This window comes from Cucurbita maxima, unplaced genomic scaffold (genome assembly GCF_002738345.1).
Source record: "Cucurbita maxima cultivar Rimu unplaced genomic scaffold, Cmax_1.0 Cma_Scf00013, whole genome shotgun sequence".
In the NCBI taxonomy this organism is placed as follows: domain Eukaryota; kingdom Viridiplantae; phylum Streptophyta; class Magnoliopsida; order Cucurbitales; family Cucurbitaceae; genus Cucurbita; species Cucurbita maxima.
Genome location: NW_019272029.1, coordinates 4969552 through 4987987, shown reverse-complemented (window position 1 = coordinate 4987987; position 18436 = coordinate 4969552). Strand labels below are relative to the sequence as shown.

The 18436-nt window shown below is 34.9% G+C and overlaps 2 protein-coding genes across 2 annotated transcripts in view; both read left to right on the top strand.

The window, feature by feature from the left end:
* Positions 1-18436, top strand: part of LOC111488654 (probable inactive purple acid phosphatase 29) — a 421893-nt gene that overhangs the window by 216384 nt on the left and 187073 nt on the right. The window lies entirely within an intron of this gene.
* LOC111488680 lies at positions 14496-15455 on the top strand. The gene is given in 2 exon segments (XM_023136571.1): positions 14496-14720; positions 14723-15455. Coding segments are annotated over 2 exon segments (915 nt in total). The 5' UTR covers positions 14496-14518; the 3' UTR covers positions 15436-15455.

Here is an 18436-nt window from a genome sequence, read left to right as displayed (position 1 = left end):
ACTAATTTTTTCATTTGATGATCTAGGTAACTAGATCTTAATCTCGAGCTAACTATGAACTCATGTTTATTCGTAATTATCCATAGATTTACATGGGTGAGAGTGACCCAAGTTTGCCAACTCAATAAGTCTCCCACTTCAGGGGTAAGACTGGGTGAATAGCTGGGGACATAGGATGCAAAATGGAACTCACTCCTACCCCCTTCTAGGGATAGTAGAGAGGCTATTCACTTAAATATTGACTCCAGGTCTTGGACAAGAGATTTCACCCTCTCATTTTCTCGAGATGGATTCGATTTAGTGGTTGGACCACAAATCAATTGTTCATTAGAGGATTAGTGGGACTTAAAGAACAAGAAGTAATTTCAGGGGTAAAACGGTAAATTGACCCACCTCTAGTTACGAACAACCTGTGACGGAGCAACTTACTAATCATGGTTATATCAAATGGACAAAAATATAGTGAGGGGAGTCCAACTGCTAGGCTATAGTGGAGTGTCCTGGTAGTTAACGAATATTGGTTAACAAGGTTAATGAGTTTAGCTGGTTAATCTCAAATCTTTGGAGCTCATGATCTGTAGGTCCATTAGGTCCCCTTCTAGTTCATATCAGACTAAACCTTAGGACAGTGCAACAATTGAGTTTGAAGTATTCTAATTGAAATTATGGAATATGCGCTAAATATATACCATATATTTAACTGCACTTTTTTTAATTACGAATTAAATAAAGAGAGAATTGGAGGCATTTAAATAAGATTTAAATATTATAATTTTAAATAGGGATTCATAATCCATATGTGCCGGAATTGATTGGGATTGAGTTTGATTTAATGTTAAATATTAATTAAATGGTTTAATTAATCATTTAATATTATTTTAATTTAAAATTAATTGCTGAATTAAAATTTGACTTCATTTAATTGAAAAAACCATGATTGAGTGTACATACATGGTTTAACCAAACTTGCATGTTTGCCTAATAACCCTACAAATTTGATTGGAATTTTGAGTGTTAAAATTTGGTTAACTCAAACTTGTATGCTTGTCACATAATCCCACAAATTTGAGTGGAATTTTGAGTGTAGAATTTGATAATCTCAAATTTGCATGAGTATGCAAATATGACTTTATAAATGGAGTAATCAAGGTACATGGAAAGCTAGGAAAGACTTCGTCACTCACAGGATTTCACAATCTCGTTCTAAGATCGAAGAATAGTAAGGAAGACACTTGTGGTGGTTAAAATCCGGTTCGTGAGAAAAATGAAATTAAAACAATAAAGGAATTTGAACTACAAAAGATTAGTATTCAAACTCGTTGAGTTTTAATGTTTTTGAACATGCTAGCTAATTTTCTAAAATTGATGTACTTAGCGTGTCTAAGATCCAAATTACTTCCGCATGTGTGAGATTAACACCTACAGTGTGATGGTGTTACTATAACACGTGTGAAAGCAATTTGAATCTTAGGCACGCTAAGTACATCAATTATAGTAAATTAACTAGCATGTTCATAAGTGTTAAAACTCAAAGAGTTTGAGTACTAACTTTTTGTAGTTCAAATTTCTTTTTCCTCACGAATCGGTTTCAAACCACCACTAGTGTCTTCCCTACTATTCTTCAGCCTTAGAACAGGATTGTGGAATCCTATGAGTGACTAAACTTGGAAGGGATTTAGTATATGTGAAGAGAGAATTTGTGAGAGACTTTCTCAAGGTTTTTTCCAGAAGCATTTCCATCTACCTTGATCCCTCTATTTATAGAGTCATATTTGCATGTTCATGCAAATTTGAGATTACCAAATATTGACACTCAAAATTTCATTTAAATTTGTGGGATTATGTGGCAAACATTCAGGTTTGGTTAAACCATATATTGACACTCAATATTCCACCAACTCAAATATGGATTTTTTCCAAGTCAACATTTTTACTTTTTTTTTTTTTAATTTTAATTTAACAATTAATTTAAATAATTAATTTCAAATCAAAATAATATTAAATGATTAATTAAACAATTTAATTAATATTTCACATTAAATCAAATGTCAATCTCAATCAATTCCTGCACATATTGATGAATCCCTATTCATAATTAAAATATTTAAATCTTATTTAAATATCTCAAATTTTCTAATTCATAATTAAAACAAAATGAGTTAACTATTTCATATATATTTAGCGTATATTCTCTAATTTGAATCCAAACACTTCAAACTCACTTGTCACACTGTTCTAAGGTTTAGTCCGATATGAGCTAGCAGGGGGACCTAATGGACCTACCGATCATGGGCTCCAATGATCCAAGATTAACCGGCTAAACTCATTAACCTTGTTAACCAATATTCATTAACTACTAGGACACTCCATTATAACCTAGTAGTTGCACTCCTCTCACTATAGATATATTTCTGTCCATTAGATATAATCATGATTAGTAAGTTGATCCTTCACAGGTTGTTCGTAACTAGAGCTAGGTCAATTTACCGTTTTACCCCTAAAGTTACTTCTTGTTTCTTAAGTCCCACTGATCCTCTAATGAACAATTGGTTTGTGGTCCAACCACCAAATCGAATCCCTCTCAAGCCAATGAGAGGGTGGGGCTCCTTCTTTAAGACCTAGAAGTACTTAAGCGAACAACCTCTCTACTATCCCTAAAAGCGGGTAGGAATAAATTTCATCTTACACCCTATATCCCCAGCTATTCACCTAGTCTTACCCCTGAAATTGGAAGCTTATTGAGTCGGCAAACTCGGGCCACTCTCATCCATGCAAATCTAAGGACAATTCTAAAATAAACTGGAGTTCATAGTTAGCTCAGGATTAAGATCGAGTTACCTAGGTCATCGAATGAAAAAATCAATCTCAACAATAAACGGCATCATAAAGTGAGAGTGATTTTCTTCATGGTCCGATCTTATGAAATACTCATTGCATAGGACACCCCCACTCACATGTCTCCACATGTACAATTTAGTGATCACATTGTTTATATCATATATAAAAGTGGGCCACATCCATAGTGTCCCCAGAATAAGGTACTCAGTCTTATCCTTGTACTATAAATCATTTTGACTATATGCTTGAACTTGATCCACTTTTAAGTCTCTACATATAGTTCAAGTAATCATATTATAGCCAGAGTGTTCTTAATTTATTGGATTTAGATTAATGATCGTAAAATTCACTTTATTCAGTAACAATCTTTGCTGAATAAACATCAATAATAACTTTATTGGAAATCGAATATGTTTTTGTTTACAAATTATAAGTTTTTAGAACATAAAACCCAACACAGTGATGATGTATATGATGATATGAGATGATGACATGATGATGATGATCCATGATAGCATGACGATATAAGATGTATGATGATGAGATGACTTAATATGACGTTATTCCATATTAAAATAATGTGTATTTATTAAATGTCATGTTGTATTATGACTATGATTTTTCTAAGACAACCCTAGTTAATGCTAATGATGATGATCGTATGAAGGCCAATGCATGCATGTTACTTAGAATAATATGTGGATGAGTATAGGATTGTGTCATAAAGATGATTTATATATGAAAATTATTGGAATTTCATGCATTTTGTGTGTACATATACATCGAGTTACTTCCCCATTTATAATGATGAGTATGGACGCATACATTATGATGATGATCATCATCATGTCTCGCATGATACTCGGGCGTCTGCTATCCTCCAGACGTCGGCTACGGACAGCTAGCTCGACTATGATGTGTCTAGGAGGGTACGAACCGCCTGAAGATCCACACTCGCACTTGTTTGTCGTGTGTAAGAAAGTACAACACATCCAATTTTCTCCTGACTAGAGGTCACCCCTATGATGGTTTTAACGATAAGTCCCTAATCATGAGTTGCATGCGTTTGCATCCCCTGACCCTAATACTAAAGTCGTGTAATACTTCTATTTCGAGTAAAGACAAAACATCCTTACCTAGTTGACGAGGGCATTGCCAGTCAAGAATATGACATAGGCATACGATAGTGATATTTTATTCCATAGACTTTAGGTTAGGAGAGTGTTTTTACTTTTATTGTTTGTTTATTTCATTTAGTATTTCATTACGTAGTTTTAAAGATGTGTTTGAACATGTAAGTCCATGACACTGTTTTATGATAAAGTTTTAAACGTTTAATAATGCATAAGCGCATAGGTTAGGATGACGGTAGCATTTAGGGGGTTGGACCTGCTCTACATATTCCTTCTTTAATTGTTCTGATTTTTCCTTCATGCACCAAGTGTCCTATTGTTAAGAATATTTAGTAATAAATTATATTTACCATATATATTATATTTGATATTTTATTATAAGGCAAAGATCTATATTTGCCTTATTACCAGAGTTATTTTTCCATTTATTATTATTTTCATATCTTTGTAATTTATTTGATTATAAGTAGATAACTTTCACACCATTTAGGTGTGGTGGATTAATCAAACATTCACACCTATGCTCCGTGATAAGCGTGTCCCCTACCTGTATGCGACACTTGGTAGTCGCTCGGCCTATTGTGTACACTGCCGTCACTTGATGTGTGCCTTCTCCTCCACCAGCATTTGGATGTGGTGATGTGGTCAAAATATTAAGCATATTATTGCTTGAATAGAAAACAAGCATTCAAAAAGCATTCCATTAATCAAATCATGAAACAAAACATCAACACATTCGTGTTCATTAAAAAACAAGCCCCAAAACCTTGAAACATCCTCAAACCTTGAAACATCCTTTCCTAAGCCCCAAAATTGTTTGCGAACCATCTTTTTAAGACTAGTTTGAAGTGTTTAAAAATACATTTTTAACCTTAAAAACTTATTTTATTTATTATTATGTATGGTTAGAAAATGAAGTTGGTTTACTTATTATCCATGCTTAATTATGTTTATGTTAATCATGTTGTTTAAAGTTATTTTTATATTATTGTATTGGAATAAAAGTGGTCTACATAGTGATTTATGGATTAATGATGATGTACAATTTTATTTTATTTTATTTTTCTCTTTATTTGAAAGAATAATTATAAGATTTTAGTTAAAGCATGCCATCATTGCATGTTGATTTAAACCACTATTATATGTTTTCTTTTTTAGCTCAAAAGGTTTTCGATTCAAATAAAGCATAAAGGTTAATAAACTTTTTAAAAACACTTACAAAATTGCTAGTTTCAAATTTCAAACCACTAACTACAAAATAATGGGGGCAAAAGTGTCCCCTAATTATTTAATAACAAATTTATTTTTTAAATTTAATTTTAAATTTTTTGTTTCTAAAAAAAAAACATCCATGTTTGATAGTTTTTTTCTAACAAAAAAAAAAAAACTAAATCTATTTGACACATAATATATTTGGAGAAAAAAATATAGACTAAGATTTGTAGAAGACAAGTTAACAAAGCCATAGATCTATATAGATTATACTAGAGAGAGAAATAATTATTAAAAATGTATTTAGTTCGATTATGCATAATCGGTTGTGTTGTGCAACTATTATTGAATCGAGATGCACCAAGTGATTGCAGCCACAAGTTCTTCTCTCAAAGTTATCCTTAAAAGAATGTCACAACCTGATTTATGAACTATTCAAAACATGGATAATGACGTAAACAATTTTAAAATATCAACCTACACATAAAGTTGTCCATATATATTTACATTATACAAAAATATAGTTTAGGTTTAATTATAAGGGAGAACAAAAATTTAGATTGTCTCTTTATGTCATCTACTCGTGATTACTCTCGTCCTTAACTATGGTATAACCATTACTTGAAAAACATGTCAAAGTTAGAATAAGTATAAAATACTTAGTAAGTAGCCTATATGTCGGCTCTTGATCGTGTTCATGGCTGATGCTAGAGTACCATACTCTGAACCTGACCATAAGACATAATCACTGGTTTTGTTTTGGGATCTTGGTCTTGAATTCTATGTTATGGGTTCTGAGTCCTTAAACTAGGTTTTGTTTTGGGATCTTGGTCTTGAATTCTATGTTATGGGTTCTAAGTCCTTAAACTTGGTTTATATGATGTCTAGCTCTGACTTATGCACTTGTGTGATCCCTCATACTTAGACGAGATTAAGGAGAGCGAATTCCAATGGGCTATCCACTTCTACTCCACGTACAATGTATAACACTAGTCTGAATTCTAAAACACTCCTCTGAAAGATCTATTATGTCACATAGTCGATAAACAACCTGAACTAAGAAAAACCTATGTCTAAAATTTGGACAAGATTCGAAATCTAGATTTGGTCCAAAAATTCTCTTGTATGTCCCTCAATATGTTCTTAACATCCCATGCTTGAGGTTTAGATCCGAATTCACAATCTAAATCGACATTGGTCACAACATTTCTTTACCTCTCTCGCAATATAGGCATCTTTAAGTATAATTCAAATGGAAAGTACAGGGTGAAATAATGTATAATGCAAGTTTGGGTAGTGGAGTATTTAATTGTTTAGGTACAGTGGTACTTAATCATTTGGGTGTCACATTCTAGGATCTAGTCTACTTGGCTGGGCTAATAATCCTAGAGAATAAGTCATAAATTATTGGATCATGGTTTGCACAAATTAAGCACACGCCATTCAATTAAGCACACCGCATTCAATAAGAGATGTCTATAAAATTTCATGTCATATAGAGTTCATTAAAGACATAAAATAAGATAGTAGGCATGGTAAGAGCATTTCACCACCATTTATAAAGATAGAAAGTTCAAAGATCACGATGCAAAAGATTGATGAATCTAATATCAGTTTATGAAAGATACCGATTGAAAATTATTTTACTAAAAAGATCTTCATGAAACCTTATTAATTTTACAGAAGGACTGAATTGCGAGGAGGATGCAAATTGAAGATTATCTTACCAGTGGACAAGTTGTTCTTGTTAAAATAACACTCACGAATTTGTGAAGTAACTCTCACACACACTAACAATCGAACGCTCCGATACCACTTTGTGAAAGTACTACTCGCGTACTTGTGAAGGAGATGTCGAGAAGGAAGAGACAAGGAGACAAAGAATACTGAAAAAACTTTTTATGTTGCTCTTTATTTCTTTGCTCTCTGACTTTATAGAAAGGAATTAGATATTTATACCTTTTCTATTACTATCATCATTCCCTAAAAGAACTATTGACCTTTTTCTTTCCACTCGGCTTTTCCAAATTAGTTTTCCTAACCTAACAAATTAGCTAAAGTTGACATGAAGTTTATTTAAAACAAAAACTAAACTTCATCATTTAAGTTTATACCAACAAAACTCCCCCATAAACTTAAATGCTATATTCAACAATTCCACCTGCACCATTTTCGTTTTCTCGAGCTCAGTCGTGGTTTCTTCAATTTCCTCTCCTTGTCCTCGAGCAGCAAACTAAGCTTGTTGTTTTTTGACAAGATTTCATTTGGAGCTTCTCGAGAACAGCCCATTTGAGACACCAACTCCTCATTTCTCCTGTTCTCAGCCACGCTCGACTCAGACGTCATAGCTTCTTTTAGTTTACTCAATTCTCTTCGCAAGTCCTCAACGACATTTTCCACTTCCACTTTTGCCTCCTCCATTTCGGCTTTTATCACCAGTGATTATCTCAATCATGTGTCGTAAATTCACTGCCTCCTGTTGGACTCAATTCAGATTCACATCGAGTGAGTCTCTCTGTTGAGTTAGCATCTCTACATCTTTCTCCTCCCTCAATAGCTCTTCCACTAGAGCATCAATCTCCATTAAGAAGTCATTCTCTTTCTCTACACCTTCTTCAATTTTCTTCACAAACTCAGAGATTTACTTCCCATTCTCTTCCCTCTCTTGTTTGAGATAGAAAGAACTTTCACTCAGCTCAGTCATTCCCTTCTCTAACCTTTCAATCTTCATTTCTACATCTTTCTTTTCTTCTCCTATTTTCTCTTCCATTCTCATTCTTTTTCTTCTTTCTTCCTCAAATTTCTTTTCTCAGCATTGGACATCTCTCTTTGAGCTCAAGCTCTTTGTTATCCAGTTGTTCATCCTTCTTCGATTTTCTCGTCTCCGATATCGTGATTTCGCCAAATCCGCTGCGTATCACCTCATTTCCAACAGTTTCCACCGCCTCACAACTACCGCCATTGTCTTTCACGCTGCCGTGTTCTTTTGTTTTCAACTCTTCATTTTGGGTCATCAAGAGAATGTCTTCGTTTACTGCGTCATCCAAAGCTAGGTTGATTTTTTCTTCCACCTTTTCTTCGGCTCGACAATCTCTTGCGAAATAACCTATCCTGTCACAATTGTAATATTTGTTGGAGTTACAATTATTCGCATAGTGACCATATTTTTGACATTTATAGCACTAGATGTTGGAATAATATCCTTGACCGCGTCCTTGATCGAGAGAATGCCTTTGGTTTGAAGTGCTTGATCGAGTGTCTCATCCTTCTTCTTCTTACGTTGCTCGTGTGCCTCGAGAGAACAGGCGAACTCATCGACCGTGAACGTCGCTAGGTCCTTTGACTCTTCTATCGCACATACAACATTCTCGAAGTTGTCAGTTAACGACGTCAAGATCTTCTCCACAACCCGTGTCTCGGGTAACATTTCTCCGTTTCGATTTAGTTGGTTTACCACATTCTGTAAGCGCGTAATGTAGTCAGATTCATTTTCTAACTCCTTCATCTTCATGCTCTATAACTCGTCACGAAGAGTTTGGAGACGCACTTGCTTGACTCTGTTGGTTCCTTTAAACACCTTTTCTAAAGTGTCTCAAGCTTCTTTTGAAGTAATTGCCCTGACAATCTTTTCAAAGCCCGACTCGTTAACGGCCCAGAACAGCATGTATAATGCCGCCTTATCCTTTGATCGCAATTCTTTTAACGTCGTGTTTTGTGTCGCCGTATAACCCGTGGTATCCTTTGGTTCTTCGAAAACTTCTTCGACCACCTCTCATGCATCTTGAGAACCGAGAAGAGTTTTTATTTGGATGCTTCAATTCTCGTAGTTCGTCTTCGTTAGTCGCGGTAACGGCATTTGACCCATCACATTCTCGATCAACTCTGATACCAATTTGTTAAAATAACACTCACGAATTTGTGAAGTAACTCTCACACACACTAACAATCGAACGCTTCGATACTAATTTGTGAAAATACTACTCACATATTTGTGAAGGAGATGTCGGGAGAGACAATGAGACAAAGAATACTTAAAAAAACCTTTTCTGTTGCTTTGTGTTCCTTTCTCTCTGTTTTTTTGCTCTCTTACTTTAGACGAAAGAAATTAGTATTTATACCTTTTCTATTACTAACAATAGGTTCGAGAGAAACTCTCATAAACTCTACCATCATTCCGTAAAAGAACTCTGGCCTTCTTCTTTCAATTGTCTCTCTCAAATTAGTTTTTCTAACCTAACAAATGAACTAAAGTTTACATTAAATTTATTTAAAACAAAAACTAACCTTCACATTTAAGTTTATTCGGACCGTTCTAAACACCAAAAACTATCACTAATTGGTGAGTTCAACCTTGGTGCAAATTTGGTTTGATTAAATAGGAGTATCATGTGCTCGCTTGGATTCATGCGTGACTCCGTCCTGCTGGTAACGTACATCATAAGAGTCAGAAGTTGAGTAGAGGTGGTAGGTTGGATGAAAAGAAGGTTCTAAAGATGCGAGTGAGCTGAAAATTTGTTCATAATGTCGAGGTTCTTCGTGGTATCAAACATCGGAGATTGTAAAGGAATGGAGTGGTTTTACATCATCACAAATCCAAATCCTTTTTTCACTCATGTGGCTGGCAACATCGGCATCTACAAATCACTTTCGTCCAAATTTTTCAAGGCAATGTTCTTGAGATGAATTGATGAATTGTGAATATCAAGGTGGAGTTTGCAAATCTTGTTGATGCAAGCAATGTTGCTAGAGCTTTGAAGCATTCGTTCACGAATTTGTTTTGGTGGAAGAATCGGCCACAGTTGATCACTAGAGCGCTTGAAATTTTGGCATCTCGATAGCTTATTTGAAACAATTAGATTCTGGTTTATACTTTTATGATTCTAGAACTCAAAGATTGGTAGACCCTAATGTTGATCCAGTAGACATTGTTTAGAAAACAATGGAAGCTCAATAATCGGTAGGCTCTAGAGATGATCTAATGACGTTGTTCAAAAACATAGTGGAAGCTCAAGGATCGGTAGGCTCTAGAGTTGATCACTTGTTACTATCTAGAAACGCTGGGGAAACTCAAAGATTGGTAGGATTCAAGATTGATCTAGCAGATGTTGTTTTGAAACGCAATGGAAGCTCAAGGATCGTTAGGCTCTAGGGTTGATGTTGTTTAGAAACGCAATGGAAGCTCAAGGATCGTATGGAAGCTCAAGGATCGTTAGGCTCTAGGGTTGATGTTGTTTAGAAACGCAATGGAAGCTCAAGGATCGTATGGAAGCTCATCGTTAGGCTCTAGGGTTGATGTTGTTTAGAAACGCAATGGAAGCTCAAGGATCGTATGGAAGCTCAAGGATCGTTAGGCTCTAGGGTTGATGTTGTTTAGAAACGCAATGGAAGCTCAAGGATCGTATGGAAGCTCAAGGATCGTTAGGCTCTAGGGTTGATGTTGTTTAGAAACGCAATGGAAGCTCAAGGATCGTATGGAAGCTCAAGGATCGTTAGGCTCTAGGGTTGATGTTGTTTAGAAACGCAATGGAAGCTCAAGGATCGTATGGAAGCTCAAGGATCGTTAGGCTCTAGGGTTGATGTTGTTTAGAAACGCAATGGAAGCTCAAGGATCGTTAGGCTCTAGGGTTGATGTTGTTTAGAAACGCAATGGAAGCTCAAGGATCGTTAGGCTCTAGGGTTGATCCAGTTGACGCTGTCTATAAATAAAGTGGAAGCTCAAAGATCAATAGGCTCAAGGATTGATCCTACTGATGTTGTCCAAAAATACAATGGAAGCTCAAGGATCGAAGTTTCTTGTGAAGGTATATAGTAAAAGGTATATAGCAATGGAAGCTCAAGTATCGTTCGGTGAGTTGTAAATCAAACATGCGTTGATTAGTGTAAAATATCTAAACATAATTATGGAGAGTGGCCAATGTTATTGTTAAATAGAGAGAAAATGAGAAATTTAACACGAAGGATCAACTACGATAAATGGTTGAATTTTGTAGTGAATTTTTTGCTCAAATTTAATAGATTTTCAAGTCTTTTTCGATGGTCATACATAGTGATTACTAACATAATCATTTTGTAATTTTCGTTAACCAAATTATAAAAAAGAATTATTCTTAACCCTTTAATTACCTTACCTTCCAATACCAATGCAATGAAACTAGAGTACTAAAAAGGATTCTCTTGTTCTCTCTTCTTTTGATAAAAGAAACAACTACGAAGGTAAAGTGACCAACTAAACAAACATATAGATTACTAATAACAAATCTTTAATAAGCTATAATCGTACAGTCAACATGTTTTAACTATATAAAACTCTCTCGATCTCTCCTATAAAGTTTAACTCTCCATAGTCACTTATTTATATAGAGGAATCAACATTTTAGTCATACAAAATTAATAGAATAAGATTAGAGAGTTATCAAGCTTGTTATGGTCTTTAAATGAAAGTTCCCCTACTATGAGCTTTCTCGTCTCTCTCCTTACCTTAGGTTATCTTTCTTAGTCCCTTTTTCCTTTTGATCAGTTAGTGAATCATGATGCTTCTTTCTCCTCCTCCTCTCTAGTTCTTTTATTCGTACTCTCTTATTGGGAATCTTTCTTCTATATTGTTTATTTATTCTCATTTAACGTTGAAAAGGGATTAGTCATCTACATAAGCCGCCTCCTATTGACTTGTCAATAATGTGTGTCTTACTGATTTGAATTAAAAATTTTGGATGTCATCTATGGGTCAGCATAAACATTCTACCTCTCCAAAATAACCCAGTTAAATTTACAATTAGGCTAAATCATGAATTGATCCCTTGAATTCTATGGTAGAATTTAGTAGTAGGGACCATTCATAATTGATTAGAACATGATGATCGGTTTAATCCTGTCCACATGTCACGATTGGCTTATTCGAGAGGAATAAAAATATAGTATTTTTTTTTTTTTTTTTTATCTTTGAGAAATTTTAAGCTTATAGTATGTATTTTTGTATAAAAGTATAGTTTTTACTTTTAAATAGAAAAAGGGAATGATGTACAAAAAGTGCCCACCATGACAAAAAGATTAAAAAGAAAAAAAATCAATGAGGCTCTTGTCTCTCTATGACCTCCCACTCGAGACTGCTCTCGTGTTCGACCAACATCTCATTTTTATCTAAAAAAACAGGTAAAAGCTTAAATGAGTAAAAATATTCAACAAGTAGTCTACTTGTAAGCTTTTGATCATATTCATAACCGATGTTAGGATACCACACACTAAATTTGACTACAATGTAGAACATGAGGGTTCTTTTTTGAAGACCCAAGTCTTGTCTAGATGGTTGCCTAGCTCTGACTTATGCACCTATGCACTTATGTGATCCCTTGTCATAGGACAAGTTTAAGGAAGTTTGTCCATTTCTTTTTTCACACACAAGGTATAACACTAGTGTTGATCCTTGCACACTTTTTTGAATTACTTGATTTTAGGTTATACTATGTATTTACTGAGTAAAACGTCCAATTGAAGTATGTAACATGTGATTCTTGGCTTAATCCTTCCATATTCACTTAATAATAAGTAAACTTAAATTTTTAGAGTACTTTTAAGAAGTATATCTTAAGAAAATATATGACTACTTACTCAGTCATGTTCGGGGTCTCAGTTTAAGTCCTTCCAAAGTTCAAAATCCTAAAAAAAAAAAAAAAAAAAANAAAAAAAAAAAAAAAAAAAAAAAAAAAAAAAAAAAAAAAAAAAAAAAAAAAAAAAAAAAAAAAAAAAAAATTGGTAGGTCTCTTATTGTATCAACTTTATAGAATCTTTAAGGGTGTTACTTTTACTAAAATTTGAGGATAGATCAGACAAATCAAGGCATGGCTAGTTTAATCATCTTCTTTGGAATAAAAATTCATTCGTGGGTCATAATTCAAATGAAATGAGGTAACTATTGAAATTGGGACAAAATATAGTCGAACGAAGGTCAAACGAATAAAAAAAGATCTTGGATGCGTCTTCACGAGTGCAAATGTGAAGGAGTACACACGACTTCACACACACGTAGCCACGCGCGCCAGGATGGTGTATGCGCACCTATTGTACATCACATTGCACACTTGGAGAGGTGCGACAAAATTAGGTTGGGTCAGGCGGTACTGAATCGAGTGTCACACGAGTTGAAGGGTTGTGGTCTTTGGACGTGTTGCTCTAATTTTAATGCCACACATGTCCACTACCAAACTAACTCTTATAGAAAGCTCACGGATCTATAGAAAAAGCGAGACTAAAAACATTCCAAAGTTAGCTTCGGTTTTTCCTTGGTTCTTAATGAAAAAAGAGGATCCAAACGCCCAGAAAGTCCAATGAATCTCTTGTGAACAACTCTCAACCTAAATCGGACTCCAAGCCACTTACTGAGCACATTTGGTCTCTTCTGTCTCTTCGGCATCGTGTTTAGAGTGAAGAGAACATAAAAGAAAAATATATCAAGTCCTTACAATTATTCTTCTCTTGCAACTATTTTATTTGGGAAATTACTATACTTTTTCATACCTAAAATTCAAACTTTCATCAAAACAAATGACTTGCTTCAATTATTATTTTTTCTTATTCAAATTCAACTCTTTTCCAACAGAAACTAATGATTTGGTTAATTGAGAAGGCATTCCAAAAGAGCAGATGATGAGTTCCATCAACGATGCAAACAACACTTGCTTTACCAAACGCCATCCCTTTGGAAACAAGCACCCTCAACCTTAAGCCTCACATTTATCTCACACCCACCTTCTTACTTCAAAATTACCATTTCTTTACCTTCTTTTTATTATATATTACACTAAATAACTTACCCAATTCAAACCAACCAAATCAAAAAATCTAGGAAAGGACCGAAGTTGGTTTGGGGATAGTTTTTCACTTTTAAAATCGAAGACCAAGTAACGTGTTCTTGACGTAGAAACACATAGGAATCTCTCCATTCTTAGAGGTGAATAGTAAGTAACGTGACTATGATGTAAGAGTACATTGGGATCATCAAATGTTAAATCCCGATAACAATTAATTATATCCTCATTTAAACACCAAAAATATGTATAAACAAGACCATTATTGGAAAGACTTGGTGAATCACAAAAGGTACAAAAAAAAGTCACTCTCATGAGTACCACACACACACCAACAAAATTAGTATGATTTGGTAAGACTTTCTTCCAAGGAACACAATGAAAAACAAACCCAATTGTAGACGTAGTCGTTGAACACTCCTCATCCCATTCTCCCCCGATCGAAACATCCCATCTAACGCCAAAATCATCGCCATATTTCTATAAACAACACCAACAACAAAACCCCCACATACCAAATTCCAAATATCCCAAATGAATTGGCTGCCTCTCGACAATACCCGTTTAACCTTCTTCAAATGCACCCGATGGCAACTAGAAGAAACATTAGACAAATTCACTTGCCCTTATCATTATTACTGCGACACCGTTTACCCCGGCGATTATCCCCCCACCATTGATTTACTCGTTCTTGTCTTCACGGTGGCAACTTACGTCTCGACCCTTTTGTTCATGCTGGCCGACATATGTCGTCTCGTGGGAAGAATTGTTTCGATCAACCAAAGAGGTTCCTTTTGCCATCTGGGCCAGTTTCTCTTCCGATTTTCCTGTTTGTATTGACCAAAGGCCATCGTATCAATACCCTTTTCCCTCTATTTCTCATGGGTCCTGCAATTCTTCAATTGGTTTACATCTCAGCTCTCACATTTGACAATAATGGAAGCGACAAGGACATTAAGTATGTGTTCTTTGAAGCTTCGACAATGTCTGGGATTCTTCATGCGAGCTTGAATTTGGACGCTCTGATTATGCCTTACTACACGGGGTTGGATGCTTTGATTGGGTCCAATTTTTCTGGGGAATGTCCATCGTGTGTTTGTAGAAACGAGCCTTTGGTGGTTGGGGGGAAGTTTGTGTCTTACAGAGGTTGGTCGGGTACTACGTTTGTGGTTGTGTGTGCTTTGTGTACGAGGATTGTGTGTCGGGTGTCGGGGGAGAAGGTGAAGAGAAGAGCTGTGGTTTTGAGGTGGGTGTTGGAAGGGTTGGGTTGGGCTTTCATAACGTTGGATTGTGTTTATTTGAGTGGAAATTTGGGATTGGAGAGAAGGGAGGTGCAAGGTGTTGCTTATGGTTGTGTGTTTGGTTTGGTGTTTGTTCATGTGGTCAAAGTGGTGAGGAGATGGCAGTTGATGTCTTATGTGGGGAATGATTATGAATTGGACCATGTGTAAATATGGTGCTTTTTTTTTTTTCTTTTTTTTGTGTATTTTGAGTTTTTTATTTGTATATAGAGAATGTTGTCTTAGGATGCCATGTGAGTGAAGCTTCATTGAGTTTTCTTTAAGTTCGTAACTCATTAGAACAAAATACATGAAAAAACTTGAATACGTACCAGACTCAATAAGTAATTTGCTTGTAAACTTTTAATCGTGCTCGTGATAGATGCTAGAGTACCACATTCTTTTCTTTCATGTTTTTACTCTTCTTATTCTTTTCTTGCATGTTCTTACTCTTGTCCTAAGAACTTAGGTTCTTAGGTTTTATCCTTGAGTTCTAAATTCTTATCATGATTCTGACTCGAGCACCTTGGTCTCGAGTTAGGTGTTCTTAAACTTGGTTTTGATCTAGGGATCTTGCTAGGGTCTTGGTGAGAATGTCCGCAAAATCCATCATAAGCTTAGAGGTAGAAACTCTGGTGAGGTACTCCTATGTTTTTTAACCTTCCTTTTAGGCTTGTCTTTAGTCTTTTTTGGTTCGAGATGGAAAGTTTGAAGTCTCATTTTTTTTAAGGCATATGGCCTTCCTCTAGGCCTCCTTGATTCCGATGATAAATCTAATGAAACTACCAATTTATAGGTTGTACTTCGTTGATTAAAATAGTTTTTGGTTTGTTGTTGAGTTAATAAGCATATTTCGCTTGTTGTTGCTTGTTTTACTGGAATCTTTTAGTCAATTGGGGTATTCTAATCAATATGATGCACGAAAGTTTGAGTATTAGTGTTCTATGATGATGAATTGAGTTCCAAGTCTCAATATCATGGTTAATATCATGGCTATGCTGCTTGGGACTTGAATATTAATTCTGTTGAGCTAAATGTATGTTGGTGTGCGTTTTCATCAAAGGTAAAGCCTGGCCCTTAAAATTATAATCTTCCCCTAGATGGATGATGTGGGTTAATCTTCCCGTAACAATCAATGCATGCTCTCGAAAACATCTTTAAAACGACACAACAAAAGATCTGAAATAAAATAAATAAGCGTTTAAGTTTAAAACATCCTATTCTAGCCTAAGTCTAAGAAAATAAATACCATTATCCTATGCATGTGTCATGATCTCGAGTTGCGATGTCGTAGTCAGTCGTATAGGAATGTCTTGCCTTAACCTGAAAAATATAGTAGCACATGGCTTGAGTATTTAAACAAATACTCAGTAAGTGACCCCGGGGTTAAATGCAACAATCACATGCAATGAAATGATGGGACCTATCTTTCATTTCGTTTCGTTTCGTTTCGTTTTCCCTATGGTGCTGTCCTAACGAGTAATCGTGGACGTGTACCATATACTCTACACATAGCCCATACGTGTGAGTATGGGCTCACCAGCTAGTTCGCACACTGCTGGGCCACTTTCCTTATCCGGTGGGCATACTCTAGGAGCCCCTTATGTCGAGACCCGTTAAAACTAGTAACCATCACGGCAGCGCTATGCAAAGCATAACAATCGTTGTCTTGTCATTGGATGTACGCGTCTGTACCCTCGTTATGGGATAGGGGCATCCCCCCAGATGCATGAACACACGCATAATGCATGAGGTCTCGCTACTTCTACATTTATCATTAATGAACCTAACCCCTTGTCATGTTCCTTGCTTCATGTCATTCTCATTTTCAATTTATGTTTCATACATATTCCTATTGGGGTTATGATTCCAAGCAGTTTACCATATTCCATGTCATACAATTCATGTTGTATACACACAATTTAAGAGACCTAACATAACGTTTTATGCTTTTAAAATAACATTTCATCATATACACATCATACCATGACATATTGCATCACAATGTATCATATCATAAACGAGTCATAACGTAAACACTTCATAATCATATCGTTCTCTAACTTATCATAGCCTTAGCGTTCTTATATCTATCACAGACATATCATTACGTGAACGTACCTTAGTTATCTCATCACAAGGACTTAACCTAACGCTATCGTTCTATCAATATATCACAAACCTATCCCTTTCTACCCGTAGCCTAACCGTATTCTTCCATCAATCTCTCTTATCCATATCACTTCGGTATGTAACCTAACCTTAAACGTATTTTACTTCTATCGTTACATTTCGTTTTGTGCATCCTTCTCGTATCCTATCTCAAACATATCATTGAACTCATCGTACCATAATTATTATCAAACAATTCACATATTATATCATATACATAACAAATAAGAAGCATATCGATCCACAAACAATTCACACATATCAATATATATGACATGTGCAAAACCACGGGGCACGTGTCAACAGCAAATATAACCATGTCGATAGTAAGGTCACTCACCTGGCTAACTTAAGTGGTTGTCACAAATATATCTTTAATGAAAGTTTGATTCCTTCTTTGAAATCCGAGTCAACCTATATGAGCTCATGACATCAGTTTAAGTTTTAACTCTATAAAAATATTTACCTAATTTACATTGGCCATAGTAAAATTATGATATTTTCTGTTAGACAAAATTTAAAGGAACTGCTCTATAATATTTTTTGTTTTATTGTTAAATATTGTTCAACAAATCTTTCCTCAATCTCCCTCCCTCTCTCTCATTATTTTCATTCTGTAAATAGGTTTTTCAATTGTGTAAATATATCTTTTAGTTTATAGATTTGTCAACTAAAATTTTATTGAATCTAATCTTATAACCTTATTTCTTATAACTTAAAATGCTAACAAAAATCTAATTAAGATATGAAAGAAGATTTGATCCTAAATTAATTTCTTAGAACGATAACTGCGGAAAAGGAAATTTCTTATAACCATACGTAAAAGGAAAAAGAAATATGAGATGAGATTTTACAGTAATAACTGACAAAAATTTCTAAATTTGCAATCTTGGTTAGGTTGAAAGTCATTTTACTTCTTCTCAAATCTGATCAGTTGTATTTTTTTTTTTTTTTTTTTTTTTTTTTTTTTTTTTTTTTTTTTTTTTTTTTTTTTTTTTTT